Source organism: Silurus aristotelis (assembly GCF_946808225.1).
Source record: "Silurus aristotelis genome assembly, chromosome: 8".
In the NCBI taxonomy this organism is placed as follows: Eukaryota; Metazoa; Chordata; class Actinopteri; order Siluriformes; family Siluridae; genus Silurus; species Silurus aristotelis.
This window is the reverse complement of record NC_139581.1, coordinates 24,991,003-25,007,349: the sequence shown is the minus strand read 5'-3', so window position 1 is coordinate 25,007,349 and position 16,347 is coordinate 24,991,003. Positions and strand designations below refer to the sequence as shown.

At 37.1% G+C, this 16,347-nt stretch overlaps 1 protein-coding gene and 1 long non-coding RNA gene across 3 annotated transcripts in view; one reads left to right on the top strand and one right to left on the bottom strand.

The window, feature by feature from the left end:
* Positions 1-7,106, top strand: part of LOC310730166 — a 102,825-nt gene extending 95,719 nt beyond the window's left edge. The window contains exon 2 of the long non-coding RNA XR_014534747.1: positions 6,916-7,106. This is a non-coding gene — a long non-coding RNA (uncharacterized lncRNA). The remainder of the gene's footprint in view (positions 1-6,915) is intronic.
* Positions 3,001-11,714, bottom strand: txndc17 (thioredoxin domain containing 17). 2 transcript variants are annotated; one of them, XR_014534733.1, is made up of 5 exons: positions 11,455-11,714; positions 9,274-9,355; positions 4,130-4,205; positions 3,303-3,465; positions 3,001-3,224 (listed from the first exon to the last, which is right to left on the bottom strand). XR_014534733.1 is itself a non-coding variant. In XM_083548971.1 (4 exons), exons 1-4 carry the CDS (start codon positions 11,597-11,599, stop codon positions 3,397-3,399), a joined length of 372 nt encoding a protein of 123 aa, XP_083405097.1. In that variant the 5' UTR covers positions 11,600-11,714; the 3' UTR covers positions 3,001-3,396. The 2 variants fall into 2 exon arrangements, 1 of the variants encoding a protein (XP_083405097.1); XM_083548971.1 differs by having other exon boundaries at positions 3,001-3,465.
* Positions 11,715-16,347: the final 4,633 nt, after the last annotated feature.

Genomic DNA, 16,347 nt, shown 5'->3' with positions numbered 1-16,347 from the left:
CATTCGTCTCCAAATTGCTCTGTCATCTACATCATTCAAACCAACCATGTCCTCCCTCACCACATCCATAAACCTTCTCATTGGCCATTGATTTTTCCTCCTGCCTGGCAGCTCCATACTCAGCATTGTTATACCTATCTACCCTATGTCCCTCTTTTGCACATGACCAAAGCATCTCAATTAATCTTAGTTGTAGATGTAGTTTGCCAAGTGTAGAGTGGAAAAATGTCTATTAGTGTCTGATCTCACTAATGCTCTTGTGACTGAACAACAACAAAAAAAAAATCCCCACAGCCACGTTTCAAAATGTACTGGTAAGAGCTAAAACGGGATTAATGTGGAATTGAATGTTCAATAAGCACATTAACGTCATGTTCAGGTGTCCACAAACATTTTGCCATATAGACTATGTAAACATTTCCAAATTGACAGAAATTATCGTGATGTTTTGTAATATTCGCCAATTGCGCCTGCAGAACTGGAGGGTTTGGCTGAGCATCAGTGTTAACTGTTAATTTTTCCACAACTTTCAGTATGTTGGCAAGTTTTCTGTAGTCCAAAACTATTTTTTACACAATTGTTAATATGCCAATTTCCCCAAAGTCTCTCAAAAAGATCTCTTTTTTCTGAGAAGCCTCAAAATGAAGGCTGTGCATTTTCTTTTTTTTGTGTACGTCAACTGAATGCCTCAGTTACAGATCTTAAGCACTTTCCTGTCCAGAATCTTAAGGACAGGACTGTCAAAATCATTTGAGGATGGTCTGGAGGTTCCACACACCAATTCCCAGCATGCTTTCTTGCCCAATTTACAGCACAAAGTTTGTATTTTACATTTGTCCAGAGTGACATACAAAAGTGCTTTGTGTCTCTATCAATGAATCAATCTCCACTGGTTCTCAAGACTACAAACTTCAGATAAATCAGCCTACAACTCTGTTGAGAGGATTATTTTTTATTTATTTATTTATTTTTTGTAAAAGACAAAGCAAACCTGAAAAAGTGTTAGTTTAAGTGTCTCAGGAAGAGGAAGGTCTTCACCCATTGCTTGAAGATAGCCAGGGTCTCTGCTGTTCAGACATCTAGGGAAAGTTCATTCCACCACCTCTGTGCCAAAACAGAAAAGAGCCTTGAGGTGTGCCTACCTCTTACCCTGAGAGAAGGTGGTACCAGTCGAGCAGTGCTGGAGGATCTCGAGGTAAGAAGATGCTGATCCATTTTTGGCTTTGTGAGCAAGCATCAGTGTTTTGAATCTGATACGTGCAGCTACTGGAAGCCAGTGGAGGGAGCGCAGTATTGGGATGGTGTGGGAGAACTTGGGCAGGTTGAACATGTCAAGCGGCTGCATTTTGGATCTTTGCAGTGGACGAATAGCGTTCAGAGACAGACCTGTTATCAAAGAGTAGCAGTAGTCCAGTCTTGAAATGACATGAGACTGAACAAGCACCTGGGCAGCCTGTGTGGACAGAAATGGTCGAATCCTTCTGATGTTGTAGAGGAGGAACAAGGTTGAAGTTATGAAGTCATTCTGAGATTCTGACCTGGAGATGAATCACCTGGAATGACCAGCGGTTCTGTTTTGCTGGGGTTACATTTTAGTTAAAATTTTTATTACAACAAAAAAAAAAAAAACTCGCAGAGATCCAAATGTACACACATCTTTACTCTTATAGAAGTACAGATACTCATGTTTTAAAAGTCTCTGGTAAAAGTTAAAGTTTTGACTACACTTTTTCACAGTAAAGAGGTTTGGGCTCTGATATGTACTTAACATAGTAACTGGACCACATCATTTTAATGTATTAATACAAAATAATTCAAAATTTTGTTAACTAATGAATGTATCAAGGCTGAACATTCACCATATAGAACACAAGCAGAAAAAAGATGATGATGATCAGGTGATCAGGAATGTCTCTGTTCTCAGTCATGTTTGCATCACTGACTCCCTCTGTCTCATCCACGTCAGCACCAGACTTCTTGTTGCCTTCTGCTGGTCTCGTGGTTAGCTTCGTCAACTAGCCTACGTCTGTAGTGTGTGAGAGCCAGGAAATGATACACCAGTGGTAGATTGAAAAAGCCGTGCAATAACAAGAAAAAATATTGCTCATGTCACCAAATAGATTAAAACTGAAGTAACGATCCTGTTTTGGAAGGTATGAAGTAGAAAGCACGGATATTTGTGTAAAACGTTACTGATAAAGTAAAGTACTGATACCAGAAAAATCTACTTAAGTACAGAAACAACGTATTTATATGGAGCCTATTCCAAAGGGCAAAGGTCATGAAAATTCCCCCTGGATGGATTGCAGGGCAGTAACTTAATTTCAGGGCAATTTCGCTTGTATCTGCATGGGGAGAAACATGCAAAGCAGATTATATCCCAAGCTCAAAATCTAACCAGGGACTCTGTACCTGTGAGGTAACAATGCTACACACGCACCACCAGCCCCCCTGCACCACAGACGTTTTTGTCTTTGGTGTTTCTGCACATCAGCATTCTTTTTCATTCTGCACTGCGTATATACACACTGTATTGAGCTGTGTAATTAGGAGAATGTCTTTTGTGTATTGAGCATCCCGACTCAAATCACCTACCATAGTACTACTCACATTTTTCTCTCAGGACATATAAAGTGCATTCGGCAATTTCTGTTCACTTAAACCTTCCCCTTTAATGAACTGGCACTGCATCAAAATAAATAATAGTATTGATCGCTACCTTAAAGAGCTTTTTTTTTTAGTTATAAAGCTGACTGTGTAAGATCATTAGTTGCTGATTGCAGAGCCTTTAGGTTTACAACATATTTTACATATTCTCCACTATTACTTTTCCATATAATAATTATTCTGTTTTCTTCTTTGCCGTCATTTAACAGTTTACACAAACTCAGGAAATCATCTTCAAGGTTTTTGAACATGTAACAAACACTGGACTATTTAACTTATTGCATATTTGTTAATAGTTCATAACATGTTGAAAAGGATTGAGCAACAAATCTGTACCAGCAACTGTTTATTTTACTTTGTACGCAATTACAATCAACATCCTATTTTCACAAATAATAGTGCATAATTTCCGTGGTTAGTTTGAGCAGGAAATTGTCACGGCTGAAAGCGTAAGACTTTTGTAAGCACATACTGTTTTTTTCTAAACAATCATGGCTTTAAGTACATTTCAGATACAGAACAAGACTTTGCTTTTTAGCTCACAGTGAACACACACACACACACACACACACACACACACACACACACACACACACACACACACACACACACACACACACACACACACACACACAGAGTCTGATCATATGGGAGCGAAGCGCAAAAAAAACCAATTTTAAATCTTTTGGATATAACATTACAGTATGTATTAAACACCAGCATGAGGCATTAATCTTCTGTGAACATCAACCGTACCAGGTCGGGTTTGAAACACTGTTCCTCCACCAGCTTCTGCGGCTAGAAAAAAGATGCAATCCATTACTGTCATTTATACCCATCACAGCTTCATTACACATAATGTTCTAATCAAATGAATGCGATTTTGTGTAATTCGATATCGTCTTTTCATTATTTCATTACATTTTATTTGTATAGCACTTTTAACAATAAGCAACTGTAAAGAAATACATAGATTAAGAAAATGAATGATCATTTTATTACATTTGTTCCTATAGGTTTGTCCCCCGTGAAAAAGCCAGAGGTGAAAACCTCCCTGAGACAACATGGAAGAAAACCAGACTCAAAAGAAAACCAGACTCAAAAGATCCACATGCTCATCTAGATGATACTTGGATATCCAATCATTTATCCCTGCACTTTACAACCAATACAGTTAGGCGCTAAAATGCTACTGTACTGCTGTTATATAAATAAATAAATAAATAAATAAATAAATAAATAAATATTTAATTTGATTACATTTTAGTTCAATTAAATAAATATATATAAATATTAATAATAAATTAATAATAATAAAAAAATATTAATCATTATTTATTTATTTATATATATATATAAAATAAATAAAAATAAAAAGATAATGAATACAATTATATTTCTATTAACAAAATGTATTGTACCAAAGCAGCTTCACAGTAGAACATAAGTAAAAAATACTTACTGTGCCATAGCGAAGGAGAGTAGGAACTCCAGTCAACTTCAGAGTCTTCTTAAAGTCGTTGTTTGGATCTTTCCAGCTGGAAGAATAATAACTAATGAGCAATTTTCATATATCCAACATATATGTATAAGATCAAATCAGAAAAAAGCCAATTAGATACTTTAATTTCTACCTTTAAATAAACGCTCAACATGAACAGAGAACCATTAACGCACATACGTGCAGAAGCTGTTTACGGTGGGTGAAGACTTCTTTTTGTTGTTGTTTATTTAATATTCTTATTATTGTACAGAACACAACATTTATTTTCTACACAAATCCACTCATTAATTTGGGAAGTTTGTTTGAATAAGTAATAACTGCACTTAGTAGGTATGTTAATCATTATAATCTCAATAACTCCACATCATTACAGTCATTTTTGCTACATGTTCACCTGCAACTGACTGTGTTTTAACTGCGGTTTTATCATGCATTCAGCACTGATAAGTAAAAGACTTATTTCTATTAATTTAGTATTTAATTGCAAACATATACAAAGCCCTGACTAATGATCTCATACAACTGTAATCCATATGTACCCCAAAAGACTGTTATTTCAGCTAAAGGTGGTGCAACCAAACACTGAAACTTTGTAATTGTTTTTAATATACACTGATTAGGCATAACGTTATGATGTGAGGTGAGGTGAAAACACTGATTATCTCTTAATCATGACACCTGTTAGTGGGTGGGATATATGTGACAGCGAGTTTGACAAGGGCTAAATCGTGATGGCTAGACGACCGTAACTTCTCCAAATCTGCAGCTCTTGTGGGCTGTTCCTGGTCTGCAGTGGTCAGTATCTATCAGAAGTGGTCCAATGAAGGAACAGTGATGAACCGGTGACAGGCTCATAGGCAGTGGTGGATGAAGTACAAATATTACTCCAGTAAAAGTGTCCCTTTAAACGCTCACTTGAGTAAAAGTGCAAAAGTATTTGACTTTAAATGTACTTAAGTATCAAAAGTACTATGATTTATTATGTCTATAATGTTCCTATTAATATTTTTGTCACAAGACTCTTTGCTTAATCAACTTAGTTAATGTGAAAAGACTCTGTTACTCTCAGCACATCGACCTATTAATAAAATTATATTTATGAGTCAGAGATATCATAAATTATCACGAGCCCAAAACATTTTTCCAAAACTTCAAAGAAATTGTGCAAATAAGTCCATGGGTGTTGTGGAAAGTTTGAGTCAGAAGTCTCTTTATTCCCCTCAAAATGTTCTCCTTGCTGTTGAGCCAACGCTTACACTGTATGTTTGTAAGTAGATGTTCGTAAGTACCGTAATTTCCGGACTATAAAGCGCACCCTTGTATAAGCCGCACCCACTTAATTTCACAAAGATTTTTATTTTAAACATAAATAAGCCGCACCTGTCTATAAGCCGCACACTGAAACTAATGAACTTTACACAGGCTTTAAAGAAAGACAGTGTCTGTTACACGGTGTAACAGGTGAAATATGTTGTGGCTCCTTTAAGAGCAGAGCGGCATTTTGGGAGTAGCCTGCCACTGCATTCTTCCGCTATTACTGCATGTGTGCAAGGCTGAGGAATATGTCCTTATTATTTTCTGATGCTCATTTCTAAGTTTCTTTGACTAACCCGTAACGCTGTTGCCAAGAAAAAAAAAAAAAGCACGAGTTTTGTATACCTGTCTGTGCTTATATGATTTCTGTTGTAACTGGAGTTAGTGAGCTCTCCCTTCACCCAGACTCAACGCGCTACACGGCTTGTATCTAAACAGTAGCCGACCAAGAAAGTAATTGTTCACTGTCTTCCTATCAGTGTTCGGGACTCAGACACAGTCTCAGTGTTCAAGTCGAGGTTGAAAACATATTTATTCAGTCAAGCCTTTAATCAGTAGATTTTTTCTCAGGTAAAGGCTCAGATCTGGAGGGAACATTGATATAGAGTGTTTGGTGAACTGGGATATTTGTACGCTGTCGTCCCCTCACATTCACGTGTTCACTCAGGTTTGTTGATGGTGGTGTGGTGGGCCGTCTCTTATCCCAGAGATCCCTCATGTCTGTGTTGCCTTCTGGTTCTCCCTTTTAGTTATGCTGCTATAGCGAGTCTTGCCGGAGTCCCAACTGCACAGTGACTTTAACTCTCATGCAACAATAGGTACACTTAATAATCCATATCCTTCTCTTCCTGTCACCCTCTTCTCTCTCTCTCTCTCTCTCTCTCTCTCTCTCTCTCGGTCGAGTTAAACATGCTCCTGAGGCTCCAGTGACCACTGTTCCTGCCCCTCTCCCCCCCGTGGATCTTCCCACTTCATCCAGGCCTGCCTGGATTGGACTGTAGTTGATGTCAACAGTCTCCTACACTGACTCAGAAATACACTTCGCTTTTGATCATCATCACTGCACCCCGCAACATTGTATACCCGCCACAAATGGACATTCGGTGTAACCCAGATGAGGATGGGTTCCCTCTTGAGTCTGGTTCCTCTCAAGGTTTCTTCCTTATGCCATCTCGGGGAGTTTTTCCTTGCCACAGTCGCCAGTCGCCACCGGCTTGCTCATCAGGGACAAACTTACTCATAAAGAACATATTAATTTTTAATCACCGCATTATCTGTGTAAAGCTGCTTTGAGACAATGTTCATTGTTAAAAGCGCTATACAAATAAAAATGAATTGAATTGAATTGACTGTCTTCCTCCTTCCTTTCACAACTATTTCTCTCGAGAGGTTTTCTTTTGGCATCGTCGTGTGTTTAAAAATTAATACAGATGGAAGTTTTTTCTCCCGATGCCGTGCAGCTTAGAACACAGGTGAGGTGCGTTTTTCGTTTCCGTTTGGAAATTTCATTGGTCTAATGTTATGTTGTTTAGTTTTTTGGCTTGAAGTTTGTGAAACCGGGAAAAAACCAGGAAAAATCCATAAATTAGCCGCTTCGTTGTTTAAGCCGCGGGGTTCAAAACGTGGGAAAAAAGTAGTGGCTTATAGTCCGAGAAATATGGTAGGTACCACCAAGCAGCAATGGCAGTTTGAGCTTGAATGACACCCTGAGTGAACCCCCCTATGACCCGACGTCTTCTAACAATTTTTGGTTTTAGCGCCTCTCTGCATCAGCTACCATCATTGGACGAGTAAAACATATTCTCAGAGCAGTCCACAAATTTACAGACATTTCTGACAGCTTCCTATCATGTATAAATAGAAATCTCCTGTTTATCGTGGTGGTTACGTTCTAAAACGCAATAAAAAAAAATAATAATAAAAAAAACGCGATTAATGGGCACCACCCCAAAAATGTATGTGGTACTGTACTGTATTAACATTTTACTTCATTTTATAATTAATAAATTTATTTTTATGAATAAATTACTTTATTTCAACATAAAACGCTTCCCTATAAGTTTTTTGGTCTATCGTGCTATCCGCGAGAGACCGGGAAAATCAGTCAAACAAATTAGTTATGTGCGGTAAACCAGGGCCGCGAGATTCGAACCGTAAAGCACGGGATTACTGTATCACCCTAAAAGCATTTATTGCACGTAATTGTGCACAATTGATGAAACTCTTAGAACCAAAAACCATACAAACTCCTTGGCTAACTGTAGCTATAAGATACATACAACATCTTTATCTTGTTGTTTATGTTTTAAATGAGCCTTTTAAGCTGCACTGGAGATTCCCCCATTACTGAATTCAGTTCAGGATCTATTCAGTACAATCACAGAAAACCTTTATGACATCACCTCATTTAAAGGTAACCAAATCAATAAGTACAATCAAAAACTACAATCCAACTAGACCAGTAAGGATGTTAATGTTTCGTTGCTACACACATTATGATAAACTACATACTATAAATTATAATGTTATGTAAACCAAAAGAAATGTTACTCAATGTGTAAAAACACAGCAGGCAACACAGCGTACCCTAAGTGTAAGCCTATTTCACTGATTAGCCTTTACTATCCTCATAACAAGAGATGAGGTATAGACCTTTATTTTTTGCATGTTCCCCCTTTTTCTGTCCTCTTTTTTCTGAATTGGCCTCCAGAGGGTTTAGACCTTTTTTGTCATCCATAATTTTAATTAGGATTCAGTTCTCCTTACTGATGTCACTTAACCCCGCCTCTCCTTTCTGAATGCGAGTCTGAACATGTTCATTGACCGTGACATGACATCATAATTGATGCGTACGTGCAAATGAGTGGGCTCCTGTAGCTCAAATTGCTGCAGAAGTTAATGCTGTTAATGCTCTACAGGTCAGGACTGTTTTGGCAGCAAAGGGGGACAAACAGAATTTTAGTTGAGTGGTCATAATGTTATGCCTGATTGGTAGCTATAGTTATACCTGATCAGTGTAATAAATCTGCTTATAAAAATTTTCTGCGTGATACTTTTTATTGTCTGATGACAATTTTTATACATTTAATACTGACCTAAGAGCAGCTGCTGCCCAACTGGGGCAGTTAAACATCCATTGCCCTCATTTACAACTAATTATAGCAATTCCATAGAAATACTACTTAACTCTTTTGAGTGACAAAGACCTTCCTAGATGTGCAAGCTACTTCAAAAGTGGAAACAAGCTCTATTAGAGGCCCACTGAGGCAGATACTACGCTGCCCCATACTCAGTTGATTACAGGGTTACTAGGTTTATGGATTTGCATTAAATTATAAATTAGTATATAATTACACTGCGGCTTCCAAGATAGCAAATTAAAAATGTCTTATAGCAAATGTGTCTGTGTGTCTATGATACACATTTGTGTTATATATTGAAAAGACTGTGAGAGGAAAAGGGGGATTAAATATATTTACGTTTTGTACATGTGTGCGTTTACCACACAAAGACTGAAAAAATTAAGGAAAAATGAGATGCAGTCAAGTTTCAGTGAACAATGGTAATAATTTGGATGAGCTGCTGAGGATGAGCTGCTATATTATATGCCTTTCAGCTGTATATCATATTATTATATTACTCTAATATATACTTTGTGTCTATTTTGTTATTGATGTCTATGATATGATAGGATAGTGAAAATAAATGCATGCAAATAAAAAAACCAGATCGTGTATTAAATATTATGATTCATGAAACAACGCATTGTCTTTAAACAGGTTACTCACTATGGTCGGTCTCCCACTTGGCAGTAAATGAAGACAGAGCCTTCAGGAAGATGAGCCATTTCCCCTCGAACCACAGGCTCAGCTGCACACAAACACAAGATAAGCCAGTGTAATGACATTTGTACTCAATTAAATAACAGAGGGCACATATTTATCAGCTGCTGGTACAAAAAAAAACATTTACCACAATTTGATTATATTCTTATTCACACACTATATGAACAAAAGTATTGGGACCACATTTTTCCAGCCATACGTGGTTCTTCCCCAAACTATTACCACAAAGTCAGTGGGCACACATTTGTATGGGATGTCTTTGAAAGCACAAAGGCAAGCTCTATGAAGACACCATTTACATGGGTTTCAATGAAAGATCCTGAGTGGCCTGCTGCTGAACATATTCGAGATGAATTGGAACGCTGATCGCACCCCAGGCCTCCTCACCCTACATCACAAACCTGACTTTATGATCATCCTTGTAGCTGAATAAGCACAAATCTCTACAAGCACACTCCAAAATCTAGTGTAACATCTTCCCAGAAGAGTGGCGGTTATTATACCAGCAAAGGATGTTAAATATGATGTTCACAAAGTCTTATGCTCAGGTGTCTGTATAGTATATTTCAATCAAAATTAGCAATCTTCAGGCGGAAAAAGTATTTACAATTGGAGGAAAAAAAAAATGTTGTTGAATATTTTTATTACAAATCTTTTTTACATTTTATAGCACGTTTTCTACCAGCAGATAAATGTTATAACTGTAATAAGTGAGATAGTATTGCAGCTATTTCTAATATAGTCAGCAAACCAAAAAATGAAGAACGAACAACCAAACTCATCCCACTTAAATTAGTATAGATGGGACAAATTTCCTTAGAAATATTTCATGGTTTTCCTCTGATTTATTTAATTATCATTTGTTCCATTGTTGTTGAGATGCGGTTATTAAACGGTGGCACCTGATTATTAAAGATGCAAAGCCCAGACGCTCTAAATGCTTTGTGTAGCAAGATAAATCCTACAGCATCCAAAAAAACAACTGCTACAACAGGGCATCAATTTTTACTTTTAAGAACTACAGACCGTTATAACTAAGCCATCAATCAAAATCTCTCCTGAACAGAGGAAAGGACTGTACAGAAGGGGAGTATTGACATCTGTCACCAAGGTCACAAGTCCTGGGATAGAATTTGACAAGCCGAGGTCTTAATAATGATCCCAGGGCCGTGCACACACTGAGCTCGTACGCACTTTGTCCATTGCACCTCTTTCAAGCTACAACTCAATTATAACCCATTTCCAATTTTTCCTTCCATGCTGATCTATTTCCTCCAAGTGAGACTTCATCTAGTCTAGTGTTTTTAATGATATAGTGTTCATAGGGCTAAAAGATTGTTTATGTCTTCTGGAATATATGTAGCTGCAGAAAGGAAAAACAAACAAAACAAAACAATTAACATTGATCATCCTGGTCAAAATTTCCTGGCATGTTGCCTTCTTGGGAATGAACAAGTGCCTTTTGTAATATTTGTGTCCCCTTCGTTTTCGTAAGTGTAATTAAACAAACCTGAAATCATATAGATGATGCTGGAAAGCAATCAAATATGCAGAACATTTTCCTAGAGATTATTTCCCCAAAAAGAATGGGACAATTGTCCTATTTCTAGGGACAAAACAAGGCTGATGTAAGCGTTGAATCTGGATCTTATTCGTGTTCATAGTTGCCCTTTTTGACTATAATGCAAACATCCAGCAGGGGGCGCAGCTTGTTCGGGGCAATACTAGATAAAAAAAAATCTCAATTTTTTGTAATGATTAACAATATACAATTAACAATGATTAACAGCTGGTTGCACAATCCAACAACATTTTTAAGTTTTTATTTTATTTATTAGGAAAAGCAGGTACTAAATTAAATCGAATAAAACTAAATCACTCAGATGACATGAGAAGATACCCTGAGCCCATAAAGTGAACTCGTCCTATTCTTAATGACTACCTGATTCCAAATCCAGGAGCAGAGGTGCACACAAACATCTCATACCTGTTTGAAGAACAATCCTTCACCATCTGCTTGCATGCACAGCATCAACATGTATCCACAAATCTGCACCATTTCCAGCAGAAATCCTAAACCCCCTGAACTGAAGGATACTGAATGATCCATCAGGAACTTCTCACCTTTCACACAGTCTGGACACCAGCTCTTCCCCTGCTCATCTTTATCCCCAGTGAAATACACGAAGACATCTTTTCCTTTTCTCTCAGACACAGCTTGGCTGAACTCTTCATAGCCGTGTACACGGACTTCCTCATACGTTGCCATGTTAGAATGAATCTACAGGTTCAACTCTTGTATGAAATAATGCACACCTTCTGAGGTCTCCAGCAGATCTAGGAGTATACAAGCACGTGACAAATGCAGCCGACCCGACCGGACTGTGTCCCAAATACCTTCATCTTGTCCACATAGTGCACTATGTAGGGCACACAAACGCTGTTTGTAGTGTGCACGAATTGTAGTGCACTCCTACAGGGAGCAGAGAGCACATTTTATTGTGCACTCAGATACAGGAACTTCCGCAACCCGGTTACTTTTCATAATAAATGTCATTTCCTCTTTTATTTCTTCACAGGAAGTTCTGACATGAGAGTCGTGATTATGACGTAGTAGGGCCAATGTGAGGGACTGGAGTGATGGATAGCCTGAGAAAGGCTTCCTTAAAAATCATCACGACATTACATTTGCAAAAGTTTGTTTTGTTTTACTGAAAGAAAATTTTATTTTATCATCATCTACAGAGGTCCTAAAAGGCCATGCATTATGATATTTTATTCTTTCTTGTTTTCTCATGATCTCCACACGAGTTGTTTTGTCATGATCATGACTTCATTTTCTAGTGATCCCGAAACAACAAAAGTTGTTTTCTCATTATCGCAATTAAATTTCCTTGTAATCAGTGCTTAATTTTTCTGTGTATTCAGCATAAGAGAATGTTCTAGAGCAGTGGTTTCAAACTCAATTATTTTTATATATACGATTATTTCATATATATATATATATGAACACTTAAAAAATTTAAATCCGTGCATGAGGCAAAATTGATGAGTAGAGCTGGTTTTGGGGCTTTTGTTGTTGTTGTTGTTGTTGTTGTTGTTGTTTGGCTGCAAAAGAAAATGAAGAATGTCTTTTTCCAAACCGAAAAGGGAAGTGGATGAAAAACACAGACAGTTTGAAGAAAGATTGGACATTGAAGTATTTGAATGAAGTTTAATGGAACTGTTACCTGTCTGATATGCAAAGAAAAAAGTTGCCGTTCTAAAGGAATATAATCTCAAACGTCATTACTCGCCTAAACACGGAGAGCAGTATGAGAAGTACCAGGAAGACGAGAGAAAAAAATGAGCCACTCAGTTGCAAGAATGACACTGTTTTCATTCTGACAGCTCCTGTGCCACTATTTGCGTGTTTACTTTTGCTGCTGTTAGCAGTTTGTGGAAAAAATTTAAACATTTGCATGCAAAAGTAAAATCAGTATCATGAACTCCCCATCAACTTTTTGAAGTAAACCATCATCGAATGGAACAATATTTCATTCTTTTCTCTTCTCCTCTTCTTTCTGTAAAATGCTACCAACAAGACTTTAACATGTAAAGAAATCAAGGGAAAAACCTGCCCCATACGTTTCTTTATCTATATGTTTAATTCATAATAACATAATAATTGTAATTTGCTGATTTTTCATGTTCATTCATTCCTTAATTCATTTCATGATTTGCTTAAAAGTTTAATATTTAGATATTTTGTGATATATTTTGCCGAGGGCTGTGTAACGTTTGTACACAACACCCGTTACTGTGTGGAATGATTTGAGGTTGTTATGTTTCTCAGAGCCATTACTTTTTCACTATCATGGTTGGACAAGTTAAAGAGTTAAATTTAATAATGATTTTGAACGTAAAAAAAAATCGATTGGGGTATGTTGTGATAGGATAAATTGGAAGATATAATGACAGGTGTGATGTAATGTGTTAGCATTCCAAAGTATATTATTTTGATGTAAAAGCATATCCTGAAGTGTGCTATACCTCTTCTATTTCACAGTAAATGTAAAAATGTACCACAGGTACTGGTAAAGGACTTTTTGCCTTGGTATAAAACAAAATATATTGAAAGTAAAGCACATACTCTTGTTATTCATTTATTCATAGTGCAAACATACAGGTTGTTGGTGAAGGCTTTGTGTTTATTTAGAATGTAGACCCCCTGGTGCGGTCATTTGGTTCAGTTCAGTAGTTAAAAACACCCCACTGTGTTCACTGCTGCTGAGTTCAGCTCCAGCGCATCCCTGCTGATTAGGTTAATTGTAAAGTTCCTGTATGAACTTGTTAAGAGCTGAGTGGCATTTACACAACACATTTATGTAAACAAAAAATATGCATGCTGATCCTATAACCCAATAAATATAAATCAGATGTTTAATTTTTTTATATATTTATAAAATAATATGGCCTCACCAGCCATCATGGGAAACACTGACCAGTTAACATTTCTGCAGTCAGATGAGAGGTTTCAGCACTTACATAAATAATTGTGTCATATGCATACATTTGACAGCCAACCTCCTTGCAACTTCTTCTTCTTCTTCTTCTTCTTCTTCTTTCGGCTGCTCCCATTAGGGGTCGCCACAGCGGATCATCCGTCTCCAAGCCAACCTCCTTGCAACATTCAGGTAAATAATTTACATATAAACAAAAAAGAAATGGACCCAATATTGAACCTTGAACTTGCATTCCTAAATGATGACCTCACACCGGTTTTGATTTTTAACACATTGCTGTCTATGACTTAGGTATGATTTATACCAGTGTAAAAATAATTTGTGTCAGTTTATTTAAGAGTATTTCATGATTTACCGTATCAAAGGCATTTTAAAGTCTAAAAATATTGCTCCCACTACTTTTCCTTGATCCAAACTACCTTTTATGGAATCTATAAAATGTCATATAGCCATTTCTGGCATAGGGATTAACAACTTTTTCCAAATAATTCATTAGTTGTTCAACCCCTACCTTTTCTAAAACTTTGGAGACTACAGTAACAATAGAGGCCTATTACACACCTCATCAGTCTCCCCAGACCTAAAATCAGGAGTCACTATAATGGTTTTAAATTTTGGGGTAAAACTCATCAGTTTTATTAGATAAACTTACCAAATGTGCTATTGGCCTTACCAATGTTGAACTATTTTTTTTAATGAAAAAAAAGCATCTAAACCAACTATATTATCAGTTTTTTCACTTGTTTAATTGATTAATAATTTGTCAGACTGTATCTTTATTAACCTGAGAATTATAAAAACATGAAGAACTTACTACATCATGTGATACACAAACTGAATTCAAATTTACTGTAATTTCCTCTACTGATTTAACAAAGAAAGGTATAAAATTCATTTGCAATTTCCAAAGCATCAGTACTAACCTTTCCATTTATATTCAGTTTTATTATGCCTTTACTTTGACTCAATTTCTAATTGGTTAATTTATTCATATGTTTCCAAATAAGTGGGGTTCTTGCTCTGTAAGTGCAGGTACACAGCAATGAAATGCATTTGGCATCTACCAGAACTGCAAAATGTAGCAATCGTGCAAATAGTGCAGATAAATATGCATATTTAGAGCATGTGATATATATGTAACCATATGTACAGTGAATAAATATAAAGGCTATAGCAGTGCAGAGATGTGTGGACAGATAAATGGTTCTAAGGCTATGGCTTGGATGAGGAAATGTGCAGAAGTGGAAGGTTTTAAGATTATGGCATTTAAGAAATGTGCAAGCTGAATAAAAAAGTCTACTATGTATACTACTGTGTGTGTGTGTTTGTGTGTTTGTGTGTGTGTGTGTGTGTGTGTGTGTGTGTGTGTATATATATATATATATATATATATATATATATATATATATATATATATATATATATATATATATATATATATACAGTGAGGAAAATAAGTATATGAACACCCTGCTATTTTGCAAGTTCTCCCACTTAGAAATCATGGAGGGGTCTGAAATTGTCATCGTAGGTGCATGTCCACTGTGAGAGACATAATCTAAAAAAAAAAAATCTGGAAATCACAATATATGATTTTTAAACTATTTATTTGTATGATACAGCTGCAAATAAGTATTTGAACACCTGTCTATCAGCTAGAATTCTGACCCTCAAAGACCTGTTAGTCTGCCTTTAAAATGTCCACCTCCACTACATTTATTATCCTAAATTAGATGCACCTGTTTGAGGTCGTTAGCTGCATAAAGACACCTGTCCACCCCATACAATCAGTAAGAATCCAACTACTAACATGGCCAAGACCAAAGAGCTGTCCAAAGACACTAGAGACAAAATTGTACACCTCCACAAGGCTGGAAAGGGCTACGGGGAAATTGCCAAGCAGCTTTGTGAAAAAAGGTCCACTGTTGGAGCAATCATTAGAAAATGAAAGAAGCTAAACATGACTGTCAATCGCCCTCGGACTGGGGCTCCATGCAAGATCTCACCTCGTGGGGTTTCAATGATCCTAAAGAAGGTGAGAAATCAGCCCAGAACTACACGGGAGGAGCTGGTCAATGACCTGAAAAGAGCTGGGACCACTGTTTCCAAGGTTACTGTTGGTAATACACTAAGACTTCATGGTTTGAAACCATGCATGGCACGGAAGGTTCCCCTGCTTAAAGCAGCACATGTCCAGGCACGTCTTAAGTTTGCCAATGACAATTTGGATGATCCAGAGGAGTCATGGGAGAAAGTCATGTGGTCAGATGAGACCAAAATAGAACTTTTGGGTCATAATTCCACTAAACGTGTTTGGAGGAAAAAGAATGATGAGTACCATCCCAAGAACACCATCCCTACTGTGAAGCATGGGGGTGGTAGCATCATGCTTTGGGGGTGTTTTTCTGCACATGGGACAGGGTGACTGCACTGTATTAAGGAGAGGATGACCGGGGCCATGTATTGCGAGATTTTGGGGAACAACCTCCTTCCCTCAGTTAGAGCATTGAAG